This window comes from Peromyscus leucopus, chromosome 10 (assembly GCF_004664715.2).
Source record: "Peromyscus leucopus breed LL Stock chromosome 10, UCI_PerLeu_2.1, whole genome shotgun sequence".
Taxonomy (NCBI): domain Eukaryota; kingdom Metazoa; phylum Chordata; class Mammalia; order Rodentia; family Cricetidae; genus Peromyscus; species Peromyscus leucopus.
In genome coordinates this window covers 72,973,863-72,997,583 of record NC_051071.1, presented here as the reverse complement: position 1 = coordinate 72,997,583, position 23,721 = coordinate 72,973,863, and the positions used below count along the sequence as shown (strand labels likewise).

Genomic DNA, 23,721 nt, shown 5'->3' with positions numbered 1-23,721 from the left:
AAAAAAAAAAAAAAAAAAAAAAAAAAGCACCTCCCCATGTATTAAGGCTGGGCAGGGCAACCCAGTATGGGAAGTAGGTTACCAAGAGCCAGTCAATATATATAATATATATGTTAAAGAATGTTTTTGTTACCTTTTTGAGAATTTCATATGATGTACTTTGGTCATGTTCACTGTCCCTTCAACTCCTTCCATATCCACATTCTCTACCTTCACATCCCAAATCACCCAGCTTTTTTTCACCTCTCTCCATTTCTTTGGTCAACTGTTCTTGAGAATGGTGCCTGAAGTATGGTTGACCTACCAAGGGTCATGTTGTTAAAGAAAGCTGTTTTTAATATTCTGACATTAGCTCATGTGCAAGCCCACAGGGAATTGATTTTAGATTAGCATGAGTTGTATTGGAAGGAGAAAAGTACATTGGTCATCAAGTTGAGCTATAATACTGCTTTAAAATTATAAACAAATTGGAAAGAAAGAAACTATTTGGACAAAACAATATGAACAAATGATTACCAAATTTTGGCTGAATGCAAAGAATGAAACTGAACTGTGAATCTAGCATGCTCTACGAACTTTGAAAGCAGACAATTGAAGTTAAGTGTAGCATCACTGACTAAGACAGAAAAGCAAGAAGGGGCAAACACTACATTCTTCAGTAGCAGTGTGGCAACATATTTTAACATGTTGGCATTTGTACAATGCCAGGCACAGTGTCAGATATATAATAGATAATTAAAATTAATTAAAAAGACAATTGAACAAGACTGTGGCAAGAAAATGCAACAAAGACCCCTAGTGGGTATCAATAAGACTATAATCACAGGTGAGGGGAGATATAAATTTTGGGGTTGTCTAAATAGAAGAATATTCTACAAAGTCCTGAGAATGGATTCAGTCATGAAAGATCGAATTGGAAAAGAAATATCTGGAGCCCTTAGTGCAGAAGCCTCTCTACCTTAAGGGCTTGAAGACACCAGTGACAGAATAGCCAAGGATACCAGGAGATGAATTGGAGCCCCAGATGTTAGAGAATTGCATCAAAGGGCATTACAGCTGTTTGCCAGCAACAAACTTTAAGTGATACACAGTATCACTTGTGGACATGAGTGTTCCTTCCTCTTTGAAGCAGAGCATATCAAAGTATCTGGGAAGAAAAATTAGGAAGAGTTCTGGGTTGGAAGTAGCTATTTAGGTTAATGATTCTTGAAAGAAATAATTCCCAGAAACAATGTGCAGCAATGTTCCAGAGGTGATCTGTTATCGTCATTCTTTCAACTGATATTCAGTATCTATCAAAAGTAGATATGAACTATCTGCTTTTACTTCAGAAAAAAGTAAAATTTTCAGAACTTGGCATGCTTTCCTGGTTCTTAAAGGGAGGTAAGGACCTGAGCTTGCTCTAAAAAGTGTATATTTTTGTCCAAAAAGAATGTCCCACTAATGATACAGCAGTGATTTGTAAGCTGAAAACTAAAGAAAGATGTGAAGGTAAAATGGAGAATGGGGGTGTAAATTCCTTTGTTTTAAAGTCAGCAAAGAACCATATGGGGATTGTTTTAGTTATCCTGGGTTTTTTTGTTTTTCCATATAAAGTTGAGTATTGTTCTTTCCAGGTCTGTAAAGAATTGTGTTGGGATTTTGGTGGGGATTGCATTGAATCTGTAGATTGCTTTTGGTAAGATTGCCATTTTTACTATGTTAATTCCACCTATCCATGAGCATGGGAGATCTTTCCATTTTCTAATATCTTCTTCAATTTCTTTCTCCAGAGACTTAAAGTTTTTATCGTACAGGTCTTTCACTTGCTTAGTTAGAGTTACCCCAAGGTATTTTATATTATTTGTGGCTATTGTAAAGGGTGATGTGTCTCTGATTTCTTTCTCAGCCCTTTTATCATTTGTATATAGGAGAGCTACTGATTTTTTTTTGAGTTAATCTTATATCCTGCCACATTACTCAGCAGTAGGAGTTCCCTGGTAGAATTTTTGGGGTCACTTATGTATACTATCATATCATCTGCAAATAGCCGAAGTTTAACTTTTTCCTTTCTAATTTGTATTCCCTTGATCTCTTGCTGTTGTCTTATTGCTCTAGCTAGAACTTCGAGTACTGTATTGAATAGATATGGGGAGAATGTGGAGAGGGTGCCTGAGCTGACTTACCCTGGTGGTCAGATTGGTAATACCCTGCCTGTTATTTTTAGAGCCTCCATCCAGTGGCTGATGGAGGCAGATGCAGGGATCCACAGCCAGGTGCTGGGCCAAGCTCTGGGGGTCCAGTCGGGGGATTGGGGGGAGGGAAGAGGGATTCTATGGGCGGGGAACATCGGGATCATGATGGAGAAAGCTGTAGAGGCGACCTAGCAGGGCTAGTGGGAACTTAGGAACTTTAGACCAACAGCTGTGAAGCCTCCAGAGGACTGGACCAGGCCCTTTGCATGTGGTGTAGCTCGGTCTGCCTGGGGAGCCCCCTGGCTGTGGGATCAGGGTCTGTCCTTGGTGCATGAGCTAGCATTTTGGGACCCAATGCCTGTGGTGGGAGCCTTGCACAGCCTTGGTGCAGGGGGGAGGGGCTTGGACCTGCCTCAGCTGGATGTACTAGGCTTTGCTAACTCCTCTTGGGAGGCCTTGCCTTTTTAGAGGAGGGAGTGGGGGGTGGGCTGGGGGACAGGAGGAGGGAGGAGAGGGATCTGTGCTTGATATGTAAAATGAAAAAAAATTTCTTAAGAAGGAAAGAAAGAAAGAGAGAGAGAAAGAGAGAGAGAGAGAGAGAGAGAGAGAGAGAGAAAGAAAGAAAGAAAGAAAGAAAGAAAGAAAGAAAGAAAGAAAGAAAGAAAGAAAGAAAGAAAGGAAGAAAGAAAGAAAGAAAAGAACCACATGGGAGCAATAGATTATTACCTGGAATTTAAAAAAAAGTTTCATATCTATTACATATATGCTTTTACAAAATAGTTTCAGAAATCTTTCCATTCATATTCTGTCTGAACATTACCAGAAAGAATGAAAGTGGTCACGGTTGTAAAGAGAATTTTGTTCTTACCAGTGCCAACTGATTTAATTCATATAGAAACTGATTCTAACTTCTAAAACTATTTTGCACAGATATAAAGGGATCAAAACAGAAATAATAAAACAGTGAGGTCAAAGAAGGAAAAACAATACCATTAGGCGATGTATCATACAACTTTAGGTCATGTGTCATACTATTTTAGATAAAGGTGAGAAAACAGTACAACTTCTTGAATATAGAATATAAAAATATATACACTACAGTATGTATTTGTTTATTGGTGAATGACTACTCTTCTGGTCTTTATATTATGGATCAGATTTATACTTTCATTTGTCTAAAGTATCTATCAAATAACTAATGTATGAATAGCAAACACACTCCACTTTTATCAATCTGCACTTGCTTCTGAGAGGAACATTATAGAGCATATTTCATGTAAGTATGAGTAGTGAAGATCTTTATAACCAATTCTGCCTGTGGAACAAAGGGCAAGGAAAGTCTGTCAAATGCAACAGCCACATACGTCTAAAAAATAATTTAAAAAACCCCATGTTGTCATGATTAATACCACTATAGCCTCATCAGTACAATGCTTAAGAACTCACTTTTGGAATATGTTAAAAAGAACAAACCCTTTTATGTCAGAAACACTGTGTTATAAACATAAAGGTCAGCAATAAAGAAGAAAGCACATTTGAAAATAAATCACTACCTCCAAAGGTATTTGCTATATATTAACAGAAAAAGAATTTTTGGTTTAGACCCAAAATTTCTTCCTGTTAATTTTAAATTATCTTCACATGCTACTATATTAATATACTTTAATATAACTTTAAGTCTATATAAAACGTGGCTTGCAAAAGAATGAGATATAAAATTTTGCATGCACGAATCAATTCCAAGTCTTTTAAAAGACAAGACAATTTTACTGTGACATCAGCCTTATACAGAGTTATAGTAATGCTGCATTGGTTTAGTTCTTTGAAGAAAATCTTAACGATTATTTAAAAGATGCCTCTGGATCTGGATGCAGACATCCACAGCTAGGCCCCCCAGGTGGAGCACTGGGAGTCTAATTAGCGAGAAAGAGGAGGGTTTATATGAGCGAGAATTGTTGAAACCAAGGTTGGATAAAGCACAGGGACAAATAGCCAAACGAATGGAAACACATGAACTATGAACCAAAGGCTGAGGGACCCCTAACTGGATCAGGCCCTCTGAATAGGTGAGACAGTTGATTGGCTTGATCTGTTTGGGAGGCATCTAGGCAGTGGTACCAGGTCCTGGGCTTGCTGCATGAGATAGCTGTTTGAAACCTGGGACTTAAACAGGGACACTTGGCTCAATCTGGGAGGAGGGGACTGGACCTGCCTGGACTGAGTCTATCAGGTCGATCTCAGTCGTTCTCGGGGGTGGCCTTGATCTGGAGGTGGTGGGAATGGGGGGTGGGCTGGGGGGAAGGGGAGGGGGCAGGAAGGGGGAGAACAAGGGAATCTGTGGCTGTTATGTAGAACTGAATAGTATTGTAAAATAAAAGAAAAAAAAAGATGCCTCAATAAAAATATTTAGTACAATTTTAGACTACATTAAAACAGTCTTAGTAAATTATTTACAACTTTGTGATAGTATAAACACCTCAAAGTAAATATGGATCTTGTACAAAAATATTCCAAATATAAATATGAACTAAACACTGAATAAAATGGTCACCATGTTTAGGGGACACAATTAGTAAGAATATATTCTGGGTGTTTAAATGGAAATTACATCCACAAAATAATGTTTCCCTAACAATTTAAGTTTTAAATATTTCTACATTAATCACAAAGTTTCAAGTTTCACAGTCTTAGAAGCTGCCATTTTTACAAATATAAGTTACCAAACAATGTCATTCAAAGATCACTTATAATGTTTTGCTCAGGTTAAAAAGGCAACAAAATAATACATCCATTAAAAGTTTATATGCTTTGTGAAATATATAAGCAACTCTAAATTAAATTTGATTGTACCCAATGTCTAGTATGATGAGAAAGTGTCAAGCTATTGCAAGTTGAGATATTATTTAAAGATTTTCCAATCACTTCTTAAAGATAAATCTCTCTATCACCCCCAAATTTGCCAAATTATAATAGTTAAAAACAGTGGTGTACAACTTTAATCCCAGCATTCGGGAGGCAGAGGCAGGTGGATCTCTGTGAGTTTGAGGCCAACCTGGTCTACAAGGTGAGTTCCAGGACAGCTAGGGCTGTTACACAAAGAAACTCTGTCTGAAAAACCAAAAAGAAACAACAACAACAAGGAAACACAACAAAAACATTTATGCTAACATATCAAGTTAGTTTATATAAGTTAATGTATTATGCGTTACATCAATATGTTACTGCTATCTGAGAGGAACGTAATTGATTAGCAAGTTTCTTTAGGACATCATAGTTCTTAAAATACTTTAATTCTCTGAGAATTTTATTCAATAAGGACATCATAGTTCTTAAAATACTTTAATTCTCTGAGAATTTTATTCAATAAGGACATCATAGTTCTTAAAATACTTTAATTCTCTGAGAATTTTATTCAATATTACTTGATCATATTTACCTTCATATCTCCCCCAACTCTTCCTAGATATACCCCTATCTTCCCACAACAAAACTTCATGTTCTTAAAAAAAATAAATGCATCAAACCAGTTTATGCTGTCTATATATTCTTATGTAAAGAACTATTCACCGAAATACAGTCTATCTACCAGCTACCACACCCTTAAAGAAAACTGACTCTCTCTTCCCAAGAAGCCATTACATACAAATATCTCTTCAGTTAGGGCTACGGCTCATGAACCCTTTCAGCTTCCATGGCAGAAAGTTTATTGGCTCAGTATTGTGCAGGTCTAGTATAAGCCACTACTGCTGCTATGAGTTTATGAGTACAACAGTCTTGTCAGGTCTAAAAGGCATGTTCTTTCTGAGCCTCTGGCTCTTGAAGGCTTTCCTTCCTCTCTTCCCCAATAGTTTCTAGGCCTTTGGTGGGCACAGTGATACTGATGTCCCATTTCTGGGTGAGTACTCGCAATCACTGCTTCTTTGCACTTGATGACCTGTATGTTTCTACATTGACTACCATCCAGTACACAAACGTACTTCACAGTGAGGTCTCAGAGCTGCACTACTATAAGGGTGGAAAGACAAGAATTTAGAAGGCAGTTTGATACTATTGCCATTTGGCAGAATAATTATAATAGCTTCTTCCCTGGGGCCCAAGAGCTCCCCAACCATGGGGATATTGGCCATATGTGCGGTGCCATCCACATGTTTCCTCCTATGGAGTTGGCCTTAAATCCATTCAGAAAATGCTTGTTACCCCCATAACATCTGTGCCACTATTTCACCCATGAGCATATTTTGCTTGCCACACTAGCCGTTGTTGTAGTTCAAAGCTGTGTAAGACTAATGATGACTCCCACCCCCACCTAGAAGCCTATGTAACACCCCTACAGTTCTATGAAAGACTGGCAGCATGGAGGAAGCTTACTGGTTGGTACCAGCTTGCTTTCTCCTGTCATGTTTCCAAAGTGTACCTTGTCTTCAGGAATAGGGCACTACCACCAAGTTCTGGTAAACAGCCAGGAGCATCGTCAATAGCTTGCACTGTTTGGGGAGACATCTTGGACATTTCTTACCAACAACTTGGGGGAAAGGTGTCCTATACTTGGCACTGGGCTCTTTATTTGGCAAACTATGGCTTTGGGGATGAGCATAATCCCCTATATAAACTAATTACAATTAAACCATTTTATATTTCTATATGAAATCACATAAAGCACTTATAAAAATGATAGGTTTCCACATGTCTTTCTCAAAATTATTAGTGTCAATTGTCCCTTACCTCTGTTCTACCGTCCCATCCTTCTTCCAACTTAAAACTCCCTCCCTATTATGATCAGTTATAAAGAAAAAATTATAAATAAATGGATGGTGCTGGAAAACATTATATAGGCGAGGTAACCCAGTACAGCATCCCACATAGATCCTAGCATCTGATCTGAAGTGCCATCTTCAGATGTGTGTGTTTAATTTAGAGTGCTGTAGAATCTAGGAAACCAGATAGGGACCATTGATATTGAGGGGGAAGAAGGATTTCAAGGGAGAAGGGAGAGTAGAACATAGGTGATTGAAAGATGAAAGGATGGGGTAGGCCATCGCATTTAACTGTGCTTTTTCTATAGAGCACTTACTTCATCGTATGAGTAAAATAATTGTTATCATCATCTTTGGAATAAAGTCTGTGTAGTACTAAAATTTTCATTTGGGTGTGTGTGTGAATGGGCAGTGTATCCACGTGTGTGAATACAGAAGAGGCCAGAGGAAGATGTTGGCTATTATTCTCTATCTCTCACCAAAGTACTCTTGAGACAGAAATCTCATTGACTCAGGTGTATGCATGGTATATGTATGGAGGGAGGATAGGGATGAGAGAAATAATGTAATTATAACCTCAAAAAATTTAAAGGATAAAAATATTTCTTCACCTGAAAATCTTATCAATGACAGTTTCAAATGTCTTCTCTGTGTGACTTTAAATTTCCATCATAAACATTGATCTCTCATAATGACACATTTTTCCCTGTATAATTTGAGGGGTTAAAAACAAAATCAAGGTTTTTTTTGCCAGATAGTTAAACTTTGAATTAAAATAAACTTTATAATAGTTATTACAAATTATTAGAACTCTTGCATTATATTATCTATATGACCATTAAATAGCCATGAATTGAGAGAATGAATGGGGAGGAATGGCTAATTTTAGGCTGCAAACATGAATTGAAAAATAGAAAACTGCAATTACACTTTCAGCATCTGACACAAGTTCACGTGTCTTTGTGTAATACATAAAACAAAACACTGTGTTGAAAACTGTATTTTCTGCTATCTCCCTGGCTAGGTTTGAGCCTGAGGAATTATAGCAATTACGAAGTAGATTTTCTATAAAACAGTCCGTAGACTCATATTTGCATCTGTATCACGTGGCTTTTCAGATAAAAAAATTCTTATTTTTACTGGAATACAAGGGTAACAATGTTTAAGCTAGTTTCAAATAAATAGTGAAATAAAAATTAATGACCCTCCACTGACGGAACACGGGGCTTGTTTGGTTTCTCTGGATCCCAGAGTCTTGACTGTAGAAGACAAGTATGCCGCTTTCTAGAACCTGGTACTTCAGCTGCCATCACAGAGCCGCTAGGATTCTCTGCTTGGTGTTACTCTTCCTCTATCCACTGTAAGGTTATTTTAGAGAGGCAAGAATGCTGCTCGCTCTATTTTGCTCTGCAATTAGCTTACTACTTGGCACAAAGTAGGTGTCCAACATAGAATGTTTAATGACTGCGTGCATCAACAAATGAAAGTTTGAGTACAATAACTGGAAATGTTCTTGGTTTAAGGAAGTTTAAAGATAACTAAGTTAATTGAATATTTTGAATGAGTACACCTTTTGGAATGGGACCAATGCCTCTAACTATCCAAAAATTTAAAAAGAAAAACAAGCAGTCATATAAGAACTATGTGCATGTAACTACATATATTCAGTTATATAAAATGTAGGCTATATGTTTTCATCAAGAACCATGTAAACCTTAGCCATACGGTTCAAAAGAATATTTCTGTTGTAATCTGAATTGGAATCTCTCTCCTTCCTCCACTTCCTGCACATTTTTTTCTGCCCTGTCTTTTCCTTCTGTTTCTTCCCTGGGTTTGCCTTTCTCCTCACTCTTAGTTTTACTATTTCTCTTTTTGCTATTCCTTCCATTTCTCTCATCTCTCCCCATCCTACTTCTTCTTCTCTCAATTCTTTTTCTAAGGTATGACTCATTTTAATTTTTACCCACAAAGTAGTACAGTTGTGTGTGCAGAAAAAAAATGGAAAAGGGGGAAAAAGAAAGATAAAATAAAGTAAATATATTACAAAGGAGCATGTGGCATCAAGACTTTTGGAAATTTAGAAAATTTTCCTTGTATGTTGGAGTAGACTTGCCTGTGAACTTTTCCTCTGAGGGTTTAAGAGAAGAACAAGCTGACAAGTGACTAAGGAATAGAGAACTTCACATTATTGATGGGATGGGCCCATGTATAAGGTAATAGAATCCAATCAACTTATATTTCTGTATCAATAGATCTTGATCAGTTTGATTTCATAAAATCCATGATGAGTCTGATGAAAATGAATTTTTCTTAGAAAAATTGGAAGTGCATAGACAAAAATTATAATATTGGTTAATCTTGTTGGAGCACATTAATAGAACCCAGTCCCAACTGAAGTTCAGAAATGATCATTCTTCTATCTATCATCTACCTATTTTCTATCTATCTATCTATCTATCTATCTATCTATCTATCTATCTATCTACCATCTGTCTGTTTGCCTTTGTTTGATTTCTATTACTGCGATAAAACACCATGACCAAAAGCAATTTGGGTAGGACAGGGCTTATTTTATCTTACAGTTGCAGTCAAACATGAAGGAAGTGAGGGCAGAAACTCAGGGGAAGAACATTAAGGTGGGAACTAAAGTAGACACCATGGAGGAACACTGCTTACTGGCTTGCTCCCCAGGTTCTCACTAAGACTGCTTTCTTACATCATTTAGGTCCAACTGCACAAAGTTAGTACCACCTTTAGAGTTGGACCCTCCCACATCAAATCATTAATCAAGAATATGTCATACAGATTTACATATTTGCTTACATGCCAATCTGATGGATGTATTGTCTTAATTGAGATTTCCTCTTACCCAAATGACTCTAGCTTGTATCAAAAGTTGACAATACAAAACAAATAGGGGCACTATCTCTCTGTCTATCTATCTGTCTGTCTGTCTACCTACCTACCTACCCATTTGTCTTAGTTAGGGTTTTTATTGCTCTTATCAAAGAAAAACATTTAATTGGAGTGGCTTACATTTTCATAGGTTTAATCCATTATTGTCATAGTGCGACATGGTGGCATGCAGGCAGACATGGTGCTGGAGATGGAGCTGAGAGACCCACATCTTGACCTTCAGGCAATATAAAATGATCTGTCTCACTGGAAGTAGCTTGAGCATAGGTGAGCTCAAAGCCCACGCAAGTGACACACTTCTTCCAACAAGGCCATACATCCTAATAGTATCACTCCCTTTGGGGACCCTTTACTTTCAAACCATCACAACACCTACCTAATTATCATTTACCCACTCACTCATCCAAATATCTCTTCTGAGAAAATATGATTTAGAAAGTGGGCCTCGTGGTGTAGGTCTGTAATTTCAGTTATTCAGGAAGTTGCGATGGGAGAGTCACAAGGTCTACCTGAGCTACAGAGTGAATTATAGGACAGCTTGGGCAACTTTGAAAGGCTTTAACATAAGAAAGATGTGGGCCGAGGATGTAGCTCAGTGATAGAGTACTTGTTTAGCACCCCTCAATCCTGTGGTTAAGTCTTTACTACAGAGAAATTAAGATTTTGAAAAGCTACCTTCATTGCTTAGGAATACAACTGTAATTAGGTGCACCCTAATTTCTTGATTGTGTTCTTTCTACTCTTTTTCCAGAAAAGAGATTAGGAAGGATTGTTATTCTGTACATTTTGTATTCTTATATATTTTCCCTTTAAATGTTAACTCTTTTAATTCTTTTTAGCATTGTTTGAAACTTTCATATATGTGTATGTTTTGATCAAAAACATCTTCCTTACAGCTGCTCCCCTATCTCCCCCATGATGTTACACTCATATTTTAAAGGCCACTGAGACCACTTAATGAGCTCTGTGTGCAACAACCCTAGTATGCCTAGCAAATACTGTTTCACTGGGCATGTCCAGTACTTTTAGGGTATAGAATCTTCTGGTGCCTAAAGGCTAGCCAGTAGGGATGAAGCTTCTGTAAGAGTACGAGTTTGATTTCTTGTGTTCTATAACTCAAGTATATGGCACCATTGGCAATAATACTTTACCATCAAGTTCTTGAGGGTACCTAAGGAAGACAATTGCTTTCAATGTTTGTGGAGTGGTCTAAGGAATCCCAGCAACCACCAAGAAAGACACAATGCATACATACTTGGCACTGAGCTTTTTGTTTGATGGTTGAAGTGATCTGGAGAGGCACTGCCTTAGGAGCTCCTCCAGTACTGGGTTTCCAAATGGCATTTCAATGTCTCAGTGTTAGTTATTCTTGCCCACACTCCCTCTTCTACTTTGCCCTCCTACTCCCTCTACCACTTAATCCTATTTCATTACTCCTCTCTCCTCCTTCACACCACAAATGCTCCATGCTGGCGAAATCTTACCTCATTGTCCTTTCCTAGTTTCCTGATTTCTGTGGGTACCCCAATTTAAGCACACATTTCTAGAGAGTCTAAGATAGTAGCCACATATGAGAGAGAACCCAGGACATTGATTCACAGAACTCATGGTAAGAGGAGAGCGTTGAATGACTCCAGCTGAGACTCCCAGCAGTAGTGGAGAGGATGCCTGAACTGGTCTTCTGTAATCAGATCAGTGACTACCCTAATTGTCAATGGAGATCATTCATCTGGTACCTGATGGAGGCAGATGCAAAGATCCACAGCCAAACACTGGGCAGAGCTCCTGAGTTCAGTCAAAGAGAGAGAGGAGGGATTGACTATACAAGCCAGGGGGCGTCAAGGTCATAACAGGAGAACCCACAGAGACAGCTGACCTGAGCTAGTGGGAGCTCACAGACTCTGAACTGACTGCTAGGGAGCCTGCATGGGATCGACCTAGGCCCTCAACATATGTGTGACAGTTGTGTGGGTTGGTCTGTTTGTGGGGCTTCTAGCAGTGGGGTCAGGCCCTGTCCCTGAGCTGGTTTTTGGGAACCTATTCCCTGTGCTGAATTGTCTTGCCTACCTTGATGCAGGAGGAGGAGCTTGGTCCTATCTCAACTTGATGTGTCATGCTTTGTTGACTTCCATGAGAGGCCTGCCCCTTTCTGAACTGAGACTGAGGAAGAGTACATGGGGCAGCTAGGAGGTTGATGGGAAGTAGGGGTAGGGGACAGGAGGAGAGGAGGTAGGGGAAACTGTAGTTGGTATGTAAAATAAATGAAAAAATTTAATAGAAAAAAGGAGAGAGTTGGCTCCTTAAATTTGTCATTGGACTTCCACACATGCACATAGGTGTGAGTTCACCCTCTTTATTCCTACATATCTCCCCCTCTACACACAACATATGCAAATAATAAATATTTTTAAAAGCAAGAAAAAAGCAATTGTTCCTACAGCCCAGGAAACTCATTAGATCTTGAGGAAGAATGTCTGTTTTTACTTAGGAAATGAAGAACATCCATAGATGGAGCTCCCAATTCATAGAGGAAATCAGTATGGAAGAGCATTATTACCCAGAATCACATTATCTTCTTCATAATTTCACAGGCTTTTTAAACTTGTTATACAGAAAGGGTTATGTTATGAAGTTTAGTTATTACTCTTTTTGTTTTTTTAGTTACTTCTCTAATATTTTGAGATTATAATACAATTGCATCATTTTACCCTTCTCTTTCCTTCCTCCAAATCCTTATATACCTCTCCTTTTTATTCAAATTCATGGCCTCTATTTTTCAGTAATTCTTGTTACATTTGTATGTACAAATGTATAATTCCTTGTTCGTTGGCCATTCTAATGAACCAGGGCATCTGCTCTTTCTGATGATGGAAAACCATCTACATTCTTTGTGGGGGACCAGGGATCTCTTCATGCTTCATTATATGGCATGAGATTGTTTGCCATATTAAATTTCCGCCCAGCTCTATCACTCCCTGTCTGTACAGACTCTATGGTTAACTAGTGCTGGGATTAAAGATGTGTGCCACCACACCTGGCTCTGTTCCCAGTCTGGCCTTGAACTCACAGAGATCTGGATGAATCTCTGCCTCCCGAATGCTAAGATTAAAGGTGTGTGCTACCACTGCCTGACCTCTGTGTTTACTATATTGGCTGGCTTTTTCCTCTGATCTGCAGGCAAGCTTTATTTGTTAGAGCACAAACAAAATAACACCACACTTTATGTTGGGAAATTCAGAAGAAATCAATGAATTTGTATTTTATATGACCTAATAAAGGTAAACCAAGGTGTGACAAAAGAATTTAAACAGATTTGTGACAAGCAGTGAAATTTAAAAAGTACTTAAAAAAAAAAAGCAAAAACAAAACACCTCCCAAGTAAAAAAGTCAAATCCCAGACTAAATCCTACCCAACCTTTTATATATATATATATATATATATATGCATGAATTTCTCAGACCATTACATAAAACAGGAAAGGAAGAAATGTTTCCGTATTCTCTTTTACCCTGATATCTAAACCAGATAAACACACACACACACACACACACACACACACACACACACACACACACACGAAAATTACAGACTGATCTCTCTGAAGAACATAGATACAAAAATACTCATTAAATATTTTCAAATTCAACTCAAGAACACATTCAAAGCATCATTCATCATGGTCAAGTTGATTTTATTCCAGAGATAAAGGAACTGTTCATCATCAACAACAAAACAAATCCATAAATGTAATATGCAACAAAAATAGACTCATGGACAGAAATTTCACAACTGCCTGACTGTGCAGGAAAAAAGTCTGCCATGATCCAACAGCCCTTCAGAAGAGAGGAGGAGTCAGGGGAATGTAACTGATTTAATAAAGACTATATACAACAAACTATGGTCATTATCATGCAAAATCAGCGGTTCTCAATCTTCCTAGTGCTGCGACCCTTTAATACAGTTCTCCATGTTGTAGTAACCCCCCAATCATAAAATTATTATGTTGCTACTTCATAACTGTGATTTTGCTACTGTTATGAATCATGATGTAAATATCCAATGTGCAGGATATCTGATATGTGACCCCCCCACAGGGGTCACACTCCACAGGGTGAGAACTGCTGCACTAGGCCTTTAACTTACAACCTTTCTTCAACTACCTTCTTGAACAACTGTGGTTACAGATCCGTACCTCTAGATCTGGCTTGGTTTTGAATCTTTAAAGGTAGACCTTAAAATGTAATATTTACCTGGCAACTTTATATAATTGGATGAGAAATTCATGCATTCTTAGATGCTCCAAGTCTGTAATTATATAAGAAGACTATTTCTAAATACTGGGTTATTTATGCCTCTGAAATCTACTAATATTTCTGATTTTGTTGGCTTTAGTGTATTCTTTGACTGATGAATCTATTTCTTCTACTGTATCTTCAATGCCAGAGATTCTCTCTTCCATCTCTTGCATTCTGTTGGTTATACTTGCATCTGAGGTTCCCGATCGTTTACTCAGATTTTCTATTTCCAGCATTCCCTCTGTTTGTGTCTTCTTCATTTTTTCTATTTCCCTTTTCAAGTCTTGGACTGTTTCCTTTATTTGTTTCATTGCTTTTTCATGATTTTCTTTCAGTACTTTATTGTTTTCTTCCAGGACTTTATTGCTCTCTTCTAATTTGTTTACCCTTTCCTCTAGTTGTTTATAGTGTTCTTCCCATTTTTTTTGTCTTTTCCTCTACACAAGCCTCTAACTTCTTCATGATCTTATTCATAAGGCTGTTTTCTTCTGCTTCTTCCAATTTTTGATGTTCAGGTCTAGATGTTGGAGGCGGACTAGGTTCTGGTGATGCTGTATTGCTCTTCATTTTGTTGTATGTACTTCTGCCTTGACGTCTGCCCATCTCCTTGTGGTTCGTTCTTGGTCTTATCAGCGCACTTGGTTCAGACAGAGCTGACAGATTCAGGAAGTCTCTCTCTCTCTTGTCCAGATGGGAGCTCTCTTGTCCAAATGGGAAGTCCGGGGCAGGATGGAAGCTCTTATCTAGACGGGAAGTCCGGGGCAGGATGGGAGCTCTCTCTGGTCCAGAAGGGAAGTCCGGGCAGGATGGGAGCTCTCTCTCTGGTCCAGAAGGGAAGTCCGGGCAGGATGGGAGCTCTCTCTGGTCCAGAAGGGAAGTCCAGGCAGGATGGGAGCTGGGGGCAGGGTGTGGAGATTGCAGGGTCTGCCGGGGGTCTTGGAGAAGGGGATCCTTCCCGGTGGGGCTAGAAGGGGACCTGCCCGGTGGCCAGAATCTGGGGCCAAGTTGGGCAGGTCTTCCCCGGAGTGGCTGGTGCCCAGGGATAGGGTCCGGGCTGGGCCCGGATACTCACCTCTCTGGTCCAGAAGGGAAGTCCAGGGCAGGATGGGCGCTGGGGGCTGGTCTCTAAGTCCCAGGGAGTGGCTGGAGTCTCGGGCAGATGGGCGTGGGGGCAGGGCGCGGAGATTGCAGGGTCTGCTGGGGGTCTTGCAGAAGGGGGATCCTTTCCGGTGGGGCTAGAAGGGGACCTGCCCGGTGGCCAGAAGCTGGGGCCAAGTTGGGTAGGTCTTCCCCGGAGTGGCTGGTGCCCAGCTGGGCCCGGATACTCACCTCTGGTCCAGAAGGGAAGGCCGGGGCAGGATGGGCGCTGGGGGCTGGTCTCTAAGTCTCAGGAAGTGGCTTGGGTCTCAGGCGGAAATCTACTAATATTTCTGGTGATGAGAGAAGAGAAATGACATTTTTGTTTTACTTTTCTGTTTTTGGTGAAATTTGTTTTTATTTTTAGAGCTAAAGCGGCTACTGTTAGGTAAAATTAATTTTACTATTTTGCTTGTGGGGAAAGTCATTCTCAATAAGCTGATCTGACTGTCCGTGGTCATACATCCACAATGGACGCAGACATAGGTACCCTGGTCTAGAACTCAGAACCACTCTGCTCCCCCTGAAATGGAAGAGACAGAAGGTCTCTGACAAGAAAGGAGGAGGTGGCTTCGGTGTCCTCTAGTGTTTTGTTTTGCTTAAATAAAAACAAAAACCAGAAAAGAACCCGAGTCCACACCTCAATTCTGATCATACCTCCCTGACTGGAAAAGTGCCACTTCTGAATCATCATCAGTTGTGAGCACCCGAACCCTCTGCTGCTTAGAGCTTCTCTATGCAGGTATTGACAATTACTGCATTGTGTGGCAATGGCTGGCACCAAACAGACCATGCTCCTATCAGGCTCCATGAAGCCAGCCACCCTCAGTCAGTAAACCTGTTGGACTTGTTTCCTTTCTTGTCCCCAGTGACTGTCATTATTTTCCAGCCTCCCAGCCCTGACCTGGCTGATAGAGATCAGATGGTGACTGGATAGAAGCTTCCCCAGTCTTGGGTCCATGATGTACGCGTAAGTACTCAGCTTTTCTCAGTGAGCTGACAATGGGGACAGATTTACATCTCCTGGGACAGGCTATGCAGATTCTGACTGGTGGAAATTCTTTTAACTCTGTGAGATTATATTTTGTGTTGAAGTTTTGTATCATTGATTTTTGAATGAAACAAAAGGGTCCAATGTGATGCTTTCTTTTTAAATATAAGTTAAATATAATATATTCACAGTATATTTTAACATTTAGATAGCTCTGCTTCAAAGAGCAAAATATTAAGCATAGTTAATTTGGTTTCTTATTATGCTCAATATGATCTGTTTTTAATAGTGTATTTTTAAATGAAATGTATTATGGGACAACTATATATATGTATATATGTATATATATACATATATATATATGGGAAGAATATTGAATTTTTTATTTGTTTAATTCCAAGTAAAAGGATGACTATAATTGTATTATTGTATGTATATCACATGAATGTAATTGTTAAATTAAAATACTCATGTGTAAACAATTATTGAGTTAACAAAAACTTGAACTTCAAAGTAAATGATCACTTTTCATTTTTTACTAAAATTATTGATTTTATGTAGTAGTATTTGTGCTATTGGTTTAGACTGAAATGGATAATTAATATGTGATCATTGATTTCTTCCAAACTCCTTATAGCCCAAACTTGTTATTTTATCTCTCAAATAGGTGCTTAGTGTCTCTCTATATAAATTTCCCATGTTTCCATTGATCAATGTGTGAAGCATAATTCTGATTTTGTGATCCTTGTGATTGTTTAGTTTTGAGTTTGTCTTCTATGAAATATAATACTTTAAGCATGTGGACTGTCATATTCTTAAATGATAAGTAATCTTTACATGCCCCAACTTACTTACCAATACCAGCATGAGCCCGAGAAAGACTGTCCATTTCATGCCTAACGCTGACCCAGACAGATCCTATCCTAATAATATAATTCACCAGGATAGTCATATTTTTAAGTATAAGAAAGTATATTTATTATTTAGCAAGATAAAATGTACAGAAGTGAATATGATAGGTTAACAATTTCAATGTAAAAAGATATATCAAAGAACTTGGAGTCTTCATCTACCTTTATCTCAGAATTCAGTGGCATGCCTCTCCAACAGCCTGGCTCTCTTCCCTTCCCAGTTTATGGCATCACCTATACCTAAGTTCCTACTCTGACATATTATGATCTCTTTTCTACTTTGGATGTTTTTTATACCTTTGTTATACTTGCCTGTCTACTCTGACCATTTTGCTATGTTTGATTTGATTCAGAGTGAATAGTTCTGAGTAAGGACCTCTAGACAAGAGTTGGGTTTTTTTGTTTTTGTTTTTTTTCTTTTTATTTGTTCTTCTCTCATACAATGCATGCTGACGGCAGCCTCCTCTCCCTTCACTCCTCCCAGTTTCCACCCCCAACCTCCTTTCTCCCGCAGATCCACTGCTCTTTCATTTCCCTTCAGAAAAGAGCAGCCCTTCCAGGGATAGCAACTGAACTTGGAATAACAAGATGCAGTAAGACTAGATACAAAGCCATCTGTGCTTAGCTCAAATGTCATTAGAGAATCTTCCTCACGCAGCTGATGGGAGCAGATACAGAGACCCATAGACAAACATTAGGCAGAACCATGAAAAGGAAGATGGGGAGGAAGGATTGTGGCTGACAAAAGTTCTTAGCAAAGACATCCTAGCCCAAACTGTGGACTGATCATGAAGACAGTATGAGGCTAGTTAGTGGATTCAATGCATTCATTAGCAAAGGTACTTTGACCAAGGGATTTCATTTCATATAGTAAATGAGTGAGAAAGCCATGGCATCTTAGAAAAGGGCCCCAGCTAATGCTGAAGTGAAGAGGAAAGGGGATTATTTATTTACACATGTTTTAGAGCCAGGTTTCCACTCACCTGGGAAAGTCCTTTACCTCTCTAGACTTCATGTTCATACATAAAATTTAGGAAGATGTAATAGCAAAACAGAAGGGGTAAGAGGGCATAACCATTAACAGAATTTGTGATTATCTTCCAGGATAAATACAAAGCAATTTTGGGGGTTTGCTATTATTTTAATTTTGGCATTATTATTTTATTTGTTTTTGTGAAATACTAATGAGGTACTATTTCATATAGTCTGTATTTTAAGTAGTAAGGTTTTCATTGTGAAGATACTTAAGATGTGTGAGTATTTGATGTATAACTTTTTTTTTTTTGCTGTGGGTCTTGGTCAAAAGTATTTCTAAATCAATAAGTGAAATAATACTGAAGTCCATTTGAATAATTACATTCTATGATGTCAAAGAGTTAAGAGCTAGTTAGCATAGAGAACAACAACTTCCTTAAAGTATAAGAGGACTGTTTAAATGATCCCGGAGCATTGTTGTCTAGTTTTGTTTCATTTCAGCAGCCACTCTGTCAGGTACCCTCTACATGTGAGGCAACAACAGGAGACACAGTTACAAGAAAGTAGAACTTGGTGTCGAGAGACAAGTCAATAAACTCTACTGTGATGGCTGAATGTGACACACATAAAAATGAGAAGCACACAGAGGTTATAATGAAAGTTTCTGTCCAATCTCATGAAAGGATCTCTAAATAATGTAAGAAATGATGGTTGCCTTTACAAGCATGTAGAAATGGGTTGGAAGAAAATAAGTACATATTGTGGACTAAGACAGTCATTCGAAGTCATGAGATTTTTTAAGTACACTTCCAAGAAGACCCAGGATATCATGATTGGTTTAGGAAGGGTATATCTCTAAACTTCATGATAAAAATGGAAGGAGGAAGGAATGATGAAATTTGCTATTTAAAGCTTTAAGGGAACCAGCTCACTTGGTGACTCTCTTGTCATTTGGTTACAGCAGCAAAGCTTGATAAGGGGAGAGGTGGGGTTCCACCTGCTAATGGATTGCTTCCTCGCCTATAAGGAATGCACCTTCCCACATTTAGTGACATCCCACAGTCTTCCTTCATGACACTAAGGAAATCTGCTGTGATATTCTTTTCCTCTAAGCTGCTACAATAGTCATTCCTAAAGCACAGTCGTTCACCCCAGGCACACATAAAACATTGAGTATATGCCAATCGACACTCGTCTCTCTATAAATTTAATTGCCTTCAATCATGTCTCTCCAGGTAAAAAGAATGCTTTCTTTATTCTTAGGGTTAAATATATTTTCTGTCTCATTGCAGACCCTCAATATTTGTATGGTATTTTATGACTATATACGACTAAAGCTAAAGAATGATTATTGAGAAAAATAGGAAAGGTTATGAGTAAATGAAACACTCAGGTTCATGACTCATAACATTGATTAACAATGCTAATGAGATATTCATAACACAGCAATTCTGAAGATAAATAAAAAGCTTAACAATAGAGATGCTTTATTCTAAGTAAACTTGAGTTGTTCTGCTGAAGGAAACTTATCACTGAAGAGAAGAAAGCATCAGATAAGTGTTAATTAAATAGATTTTGATTTCATTCATAATTCAACAAATATTGGTTATAGTATACCAGTGATATAGTATGTACACATGACATGTCTACCTAAATTATCTCTACACATATGCTGTGTATATCTATCATGTGTGTAGACATATAAATACAAGATTATGTGAAATAATAAGAAGATGCATACAAACTGTGTAGCTTTGCACCTTTCCTGGAACTCAGTCTGTAGCCCAGGCAGGCCTTGAACTCACAGAGATCCTCCCAAGAAAAAATGTTTTCTGGTGTTTCAAATCTAAGGAGGAAATATGATAACAGAAGTGAGTTATAAACATCATAAATGTGAGATGAAGGTTGTGTACCTTTTCCTTTGAAAGATTCACTTTAATTACTTACCTGCTAAAGCCAACTTTTAGATTATATGCTAATATTCTATGACAGTGGTTCTCAACCTTTCTAATGCTGAGACCCTTTAATAAAGTTCCTCATGTTGTGGTGATTCCCCAACCATAAAATTATTTTTGTTGCTACTTCATAACAGCGTTTTTGCTACTGATAGATGTCATGATGTAAATATCTTATATGCAGGACTGTCTTAGGTGACCCCTGTGAAAGGGTTATTTGTCTCCTAAAGGGGTGGAGATCCACAGGTTTTCATTTATTTTGCAAACTAATCAAGACCAAAGTTTTGAAATGTATTTTAAAAACTTTAAATATTGCTGTCGTTTATTGCTTTGCACAAATGATACTTGAAAAGACCCAAAAAACATCTTTTTAGCAACATTCAACAAATACAGAAAAAAAAAAGTGTAGAAACAATCTGGGTCAAGATTTGTTGCTTAAAGCAGTCACTTGCAGTAACCTGTAAAAATGGTATTTTTTTTTTTGTGGGAAATAATGTGGAGCTGGTTCTCCTAAGGTCATGGTTCTATAAAGATATTTAGAAAGAAGTAGAAAGTTTTCATAATTTTAAAACATAGACATTTTAAGACTTAATTATTTATCACGACACATTCTGAACCCTACACATTTGAAAATAATTTCAAAATCCAAGTTCAATATCAACTCAAACTCACATCTGAGACATTTGTAGTTGTTTTGGACTCTGTATATTATATTGTTTCAATTGTGTATATGATAAAAATCTTGATTGCAAGTTTTCTGTCATTGTCCATGTTTAAAATGGAGGATCTTTTTATTTTTACAAAGTTTTAATGTTATAATTAAATGCTTGTTATTGCTCAAAACTTGCAAATAAGTGACTTTGAGGCAGCCAGTAGTTAATATGACATTCTAATTAAGTAAGAAAGCAGCCCATGTTTGGGGCATCGTTTGCATTATAAAATAAAAATGAAGCTAAATACAACTTTAGAAAATGTACAATACAATGCACAATTAAAGGCTGTAAGGAAATTGAAGTCATTACCCCATTTGTAGGTTAAAATCATTATAAACTAACAATTTAATATAACTCAAATTTATTATTTTCCTAGTCTTGTTTTATTTTTCTTTGAGTGTTATATTTAGAGTGTCTAAAGCAACACTCAGAATACATGCTTCATTGCTATGTGCTGTTTTAAAATGCTGGCTTAGATACTGGTATGTAAAACAATCTTGAAGATACATTCCAGGAAATAAGATAAGATAAAGCATTTTGGCAAGAAATAAGTCCTGAGAATAGAAAAAAAAAAAAACTTTAAAAGAGAGTGCAAGATACATGCTGGTACTGTAGAGGAAATGAAAACAGGTGAATCCTTTGATCTATATGATGGCAAACAGCTGCCTTGACTCTTGTCGCCTCACCTGAGAGTATCCTTGGAGAATTCTTGTGCTTGCTCTCTATTGGAGTATTTTCCTTTCTTTCTTTTTCTTCCTTTCTTCCTTCTTTCCTTCGTTTACTAATCAGGTGAATAAACATGTAGAGGACTTAGAGCATACACCAGTATCAAGCCATCAGAAAAGCAATACAAACTGAAAGAAGGCAAGGAGGAATAAAAAAATAAGAGGAGGAGGAGGGGGGGAGGAGAGAGGAAGAGGATAAGGAGGAGGTACTTTTATTTTGATGAATGTATTTAGAAATAGATTAAGAATCAGGTCATTTGGCTGGCTCCCATCTTTTACACTGAACACATTTCGGGCATATACATAAACCTGAACAGAACGCTGAGGACTGATGCATCAGCATAGATACCGCCTCGAAACTTCATGAACAGTATCACCTTAACTCTCCTCTCTACTACATCAGTGTGATATTTCCTGCTCCACTGTCTATGACTTCTTGTCTGTCTTCCCTCTCTGGTCATTCACCCTTCCATGTTGTCCTACTCCCAGACAGCTACATGTTTTGGATTGTACCTTGATTTTTGACCTCAATCTTCAATTGCTTTCATGGTCTTGGCCACCATTCTGACAGGTAAAGGAATGATTACTCTTATTTCCATAGCTTATATTCCGTATAGGTGAAGGAACAGTTGTTATTTTCATGGTTTATGTGCCATAACACACTCTAAACATATATTAACCAATGTGCCATTATGATTGAGTATGAGGGGCATTAGATGAGAGAATTGAGGCAAGCATCTTCAACAGAATGTGCAGAAACATTTCTGTAAAGTTAACTTGAGAAATGTGTCCTCTGTGGAGGACATGGAACTGGATTCCTTGCCTTCCGTCCATCATTGTTTTGGGACAACATACTTTCCCTGGGAACTGCTTGTGTTTTTCACTCCTTGGCCCAATCAGAGCAGCAAGAGTTCAGTTAGTATTTACTACTCTTCCAAAATCAACAAGCCATTAATTTTTATCACATTTTAACTCATTTGGCTCCATCCTTTTCTTTTGACAGAAGTTATAGAAAGAACATTAAACACTATTTGCAGATAAGTTGTACAGCTGTGACAACATATAAGAAATGGTTTATTTGCTGCTCTCTACTGTATTTACAAAATTAGGGATGCTGAGTCAAGCTTTAAGTGGTGGGGAATTTGTTTTCTCTAACTTTCACAGTGCTCTCTGTTAGTTAGAAATCTGGATGATTAACATCGAGTTACCACTTATTATTCAGAAACATGGAGAAATAAGCTGCTATTAACATGAACAAACTCAGCTAGGTATTTCTGATATTTGTACATTTCAGTTTAGACTTATCCATCGTCCTACATCCCAGACACATTAAAAAAAAAAGATGTTTTTAACCGGGCGGTGGTGGCGCACACCTTTAATCCCAGCACTCAGGAGTCAGAGCCAGGCAGATCTCTGTGAGTTGGAGGCCAGCCTGGACTACCAAGTGAGTCCCAGGAAAGGCGCAAAGCTACGTAGAGAAACCCTGTCTCGAAAAAACAAAAACAAAACACACACACAAAAAAAGAAGATGTTTTTAACTAAATCAAGAATTCAGGTATCATTAAAATTTCCACTTTGTTAAATTAATAAGAAAATGTAGTATTTTCATGAGTGTCATCCTGGAATTGACTTAATACATTAAACAAGGCATGTATTAAATTGTTCTTGGTGCCCAGAACTAGATTACCTCCTTAGGTTGTGTGTTGCCTGTACATTAGAATAATTGACATAAATAGTTGTTAGAATAGATCATTTCATTAGAATTTTATTTTCATTCATTCACATGGTAATGTTGAGAAAACTAATGTTGCATTTGTAATGTTTAACTGTTTTCTGCATTGGAAAAAACACAGGGAAGTTAGTTTTAAAACCACATGGTACTCTTAATGAAGTATTAATATGCCTGTAACTATGAAAAAATGCATTTCATTGTACTTTTTGTAGCTTTATTTATAGCTAAACATAGTAAGTTGATTAATAGGTTTTCAAAAGAATATGGAAACAAATACCAGTTAATTTATATATGGAAATACAGGTAGGATCTATCTGAATATGAAACCAGTAATAAGAATTTCAGACATTCTCACAGGGATAAAATCTAATTTTAAGCCCTAAGCAAAACACAGTTTGTAACTTATATTTAAATTTTCAGAAGTCACAATCCAACTACCTTA

The 23,721-nt window shown here is 37.8% G+C and overlaps 1 protein-coding gene across 1 annotated transcript in view; it reads left to right on the top strand.

The window, feature by feature from the left end:
• Positions 1-23,721, top strand: part of LOC114708969 (transmembrane protease serine 11F) — an 86,494-nt gene that overhangs the window by 7,008 nt on the left and 55,765 nt on the right. Inside the window, exon 2 of the mRNA XM_028892612.2 lies at positions 16,167-16,247. Coding sequence (XP_028748445.1) covers positions 16,237-16,247 — 11 coding nt within the window. The 5' untranslated portion in view covers positions 16,167-16,236. The remainder of the gene's footprint in view (positions 1-16,166; positions 16,248-23,721) is intronic.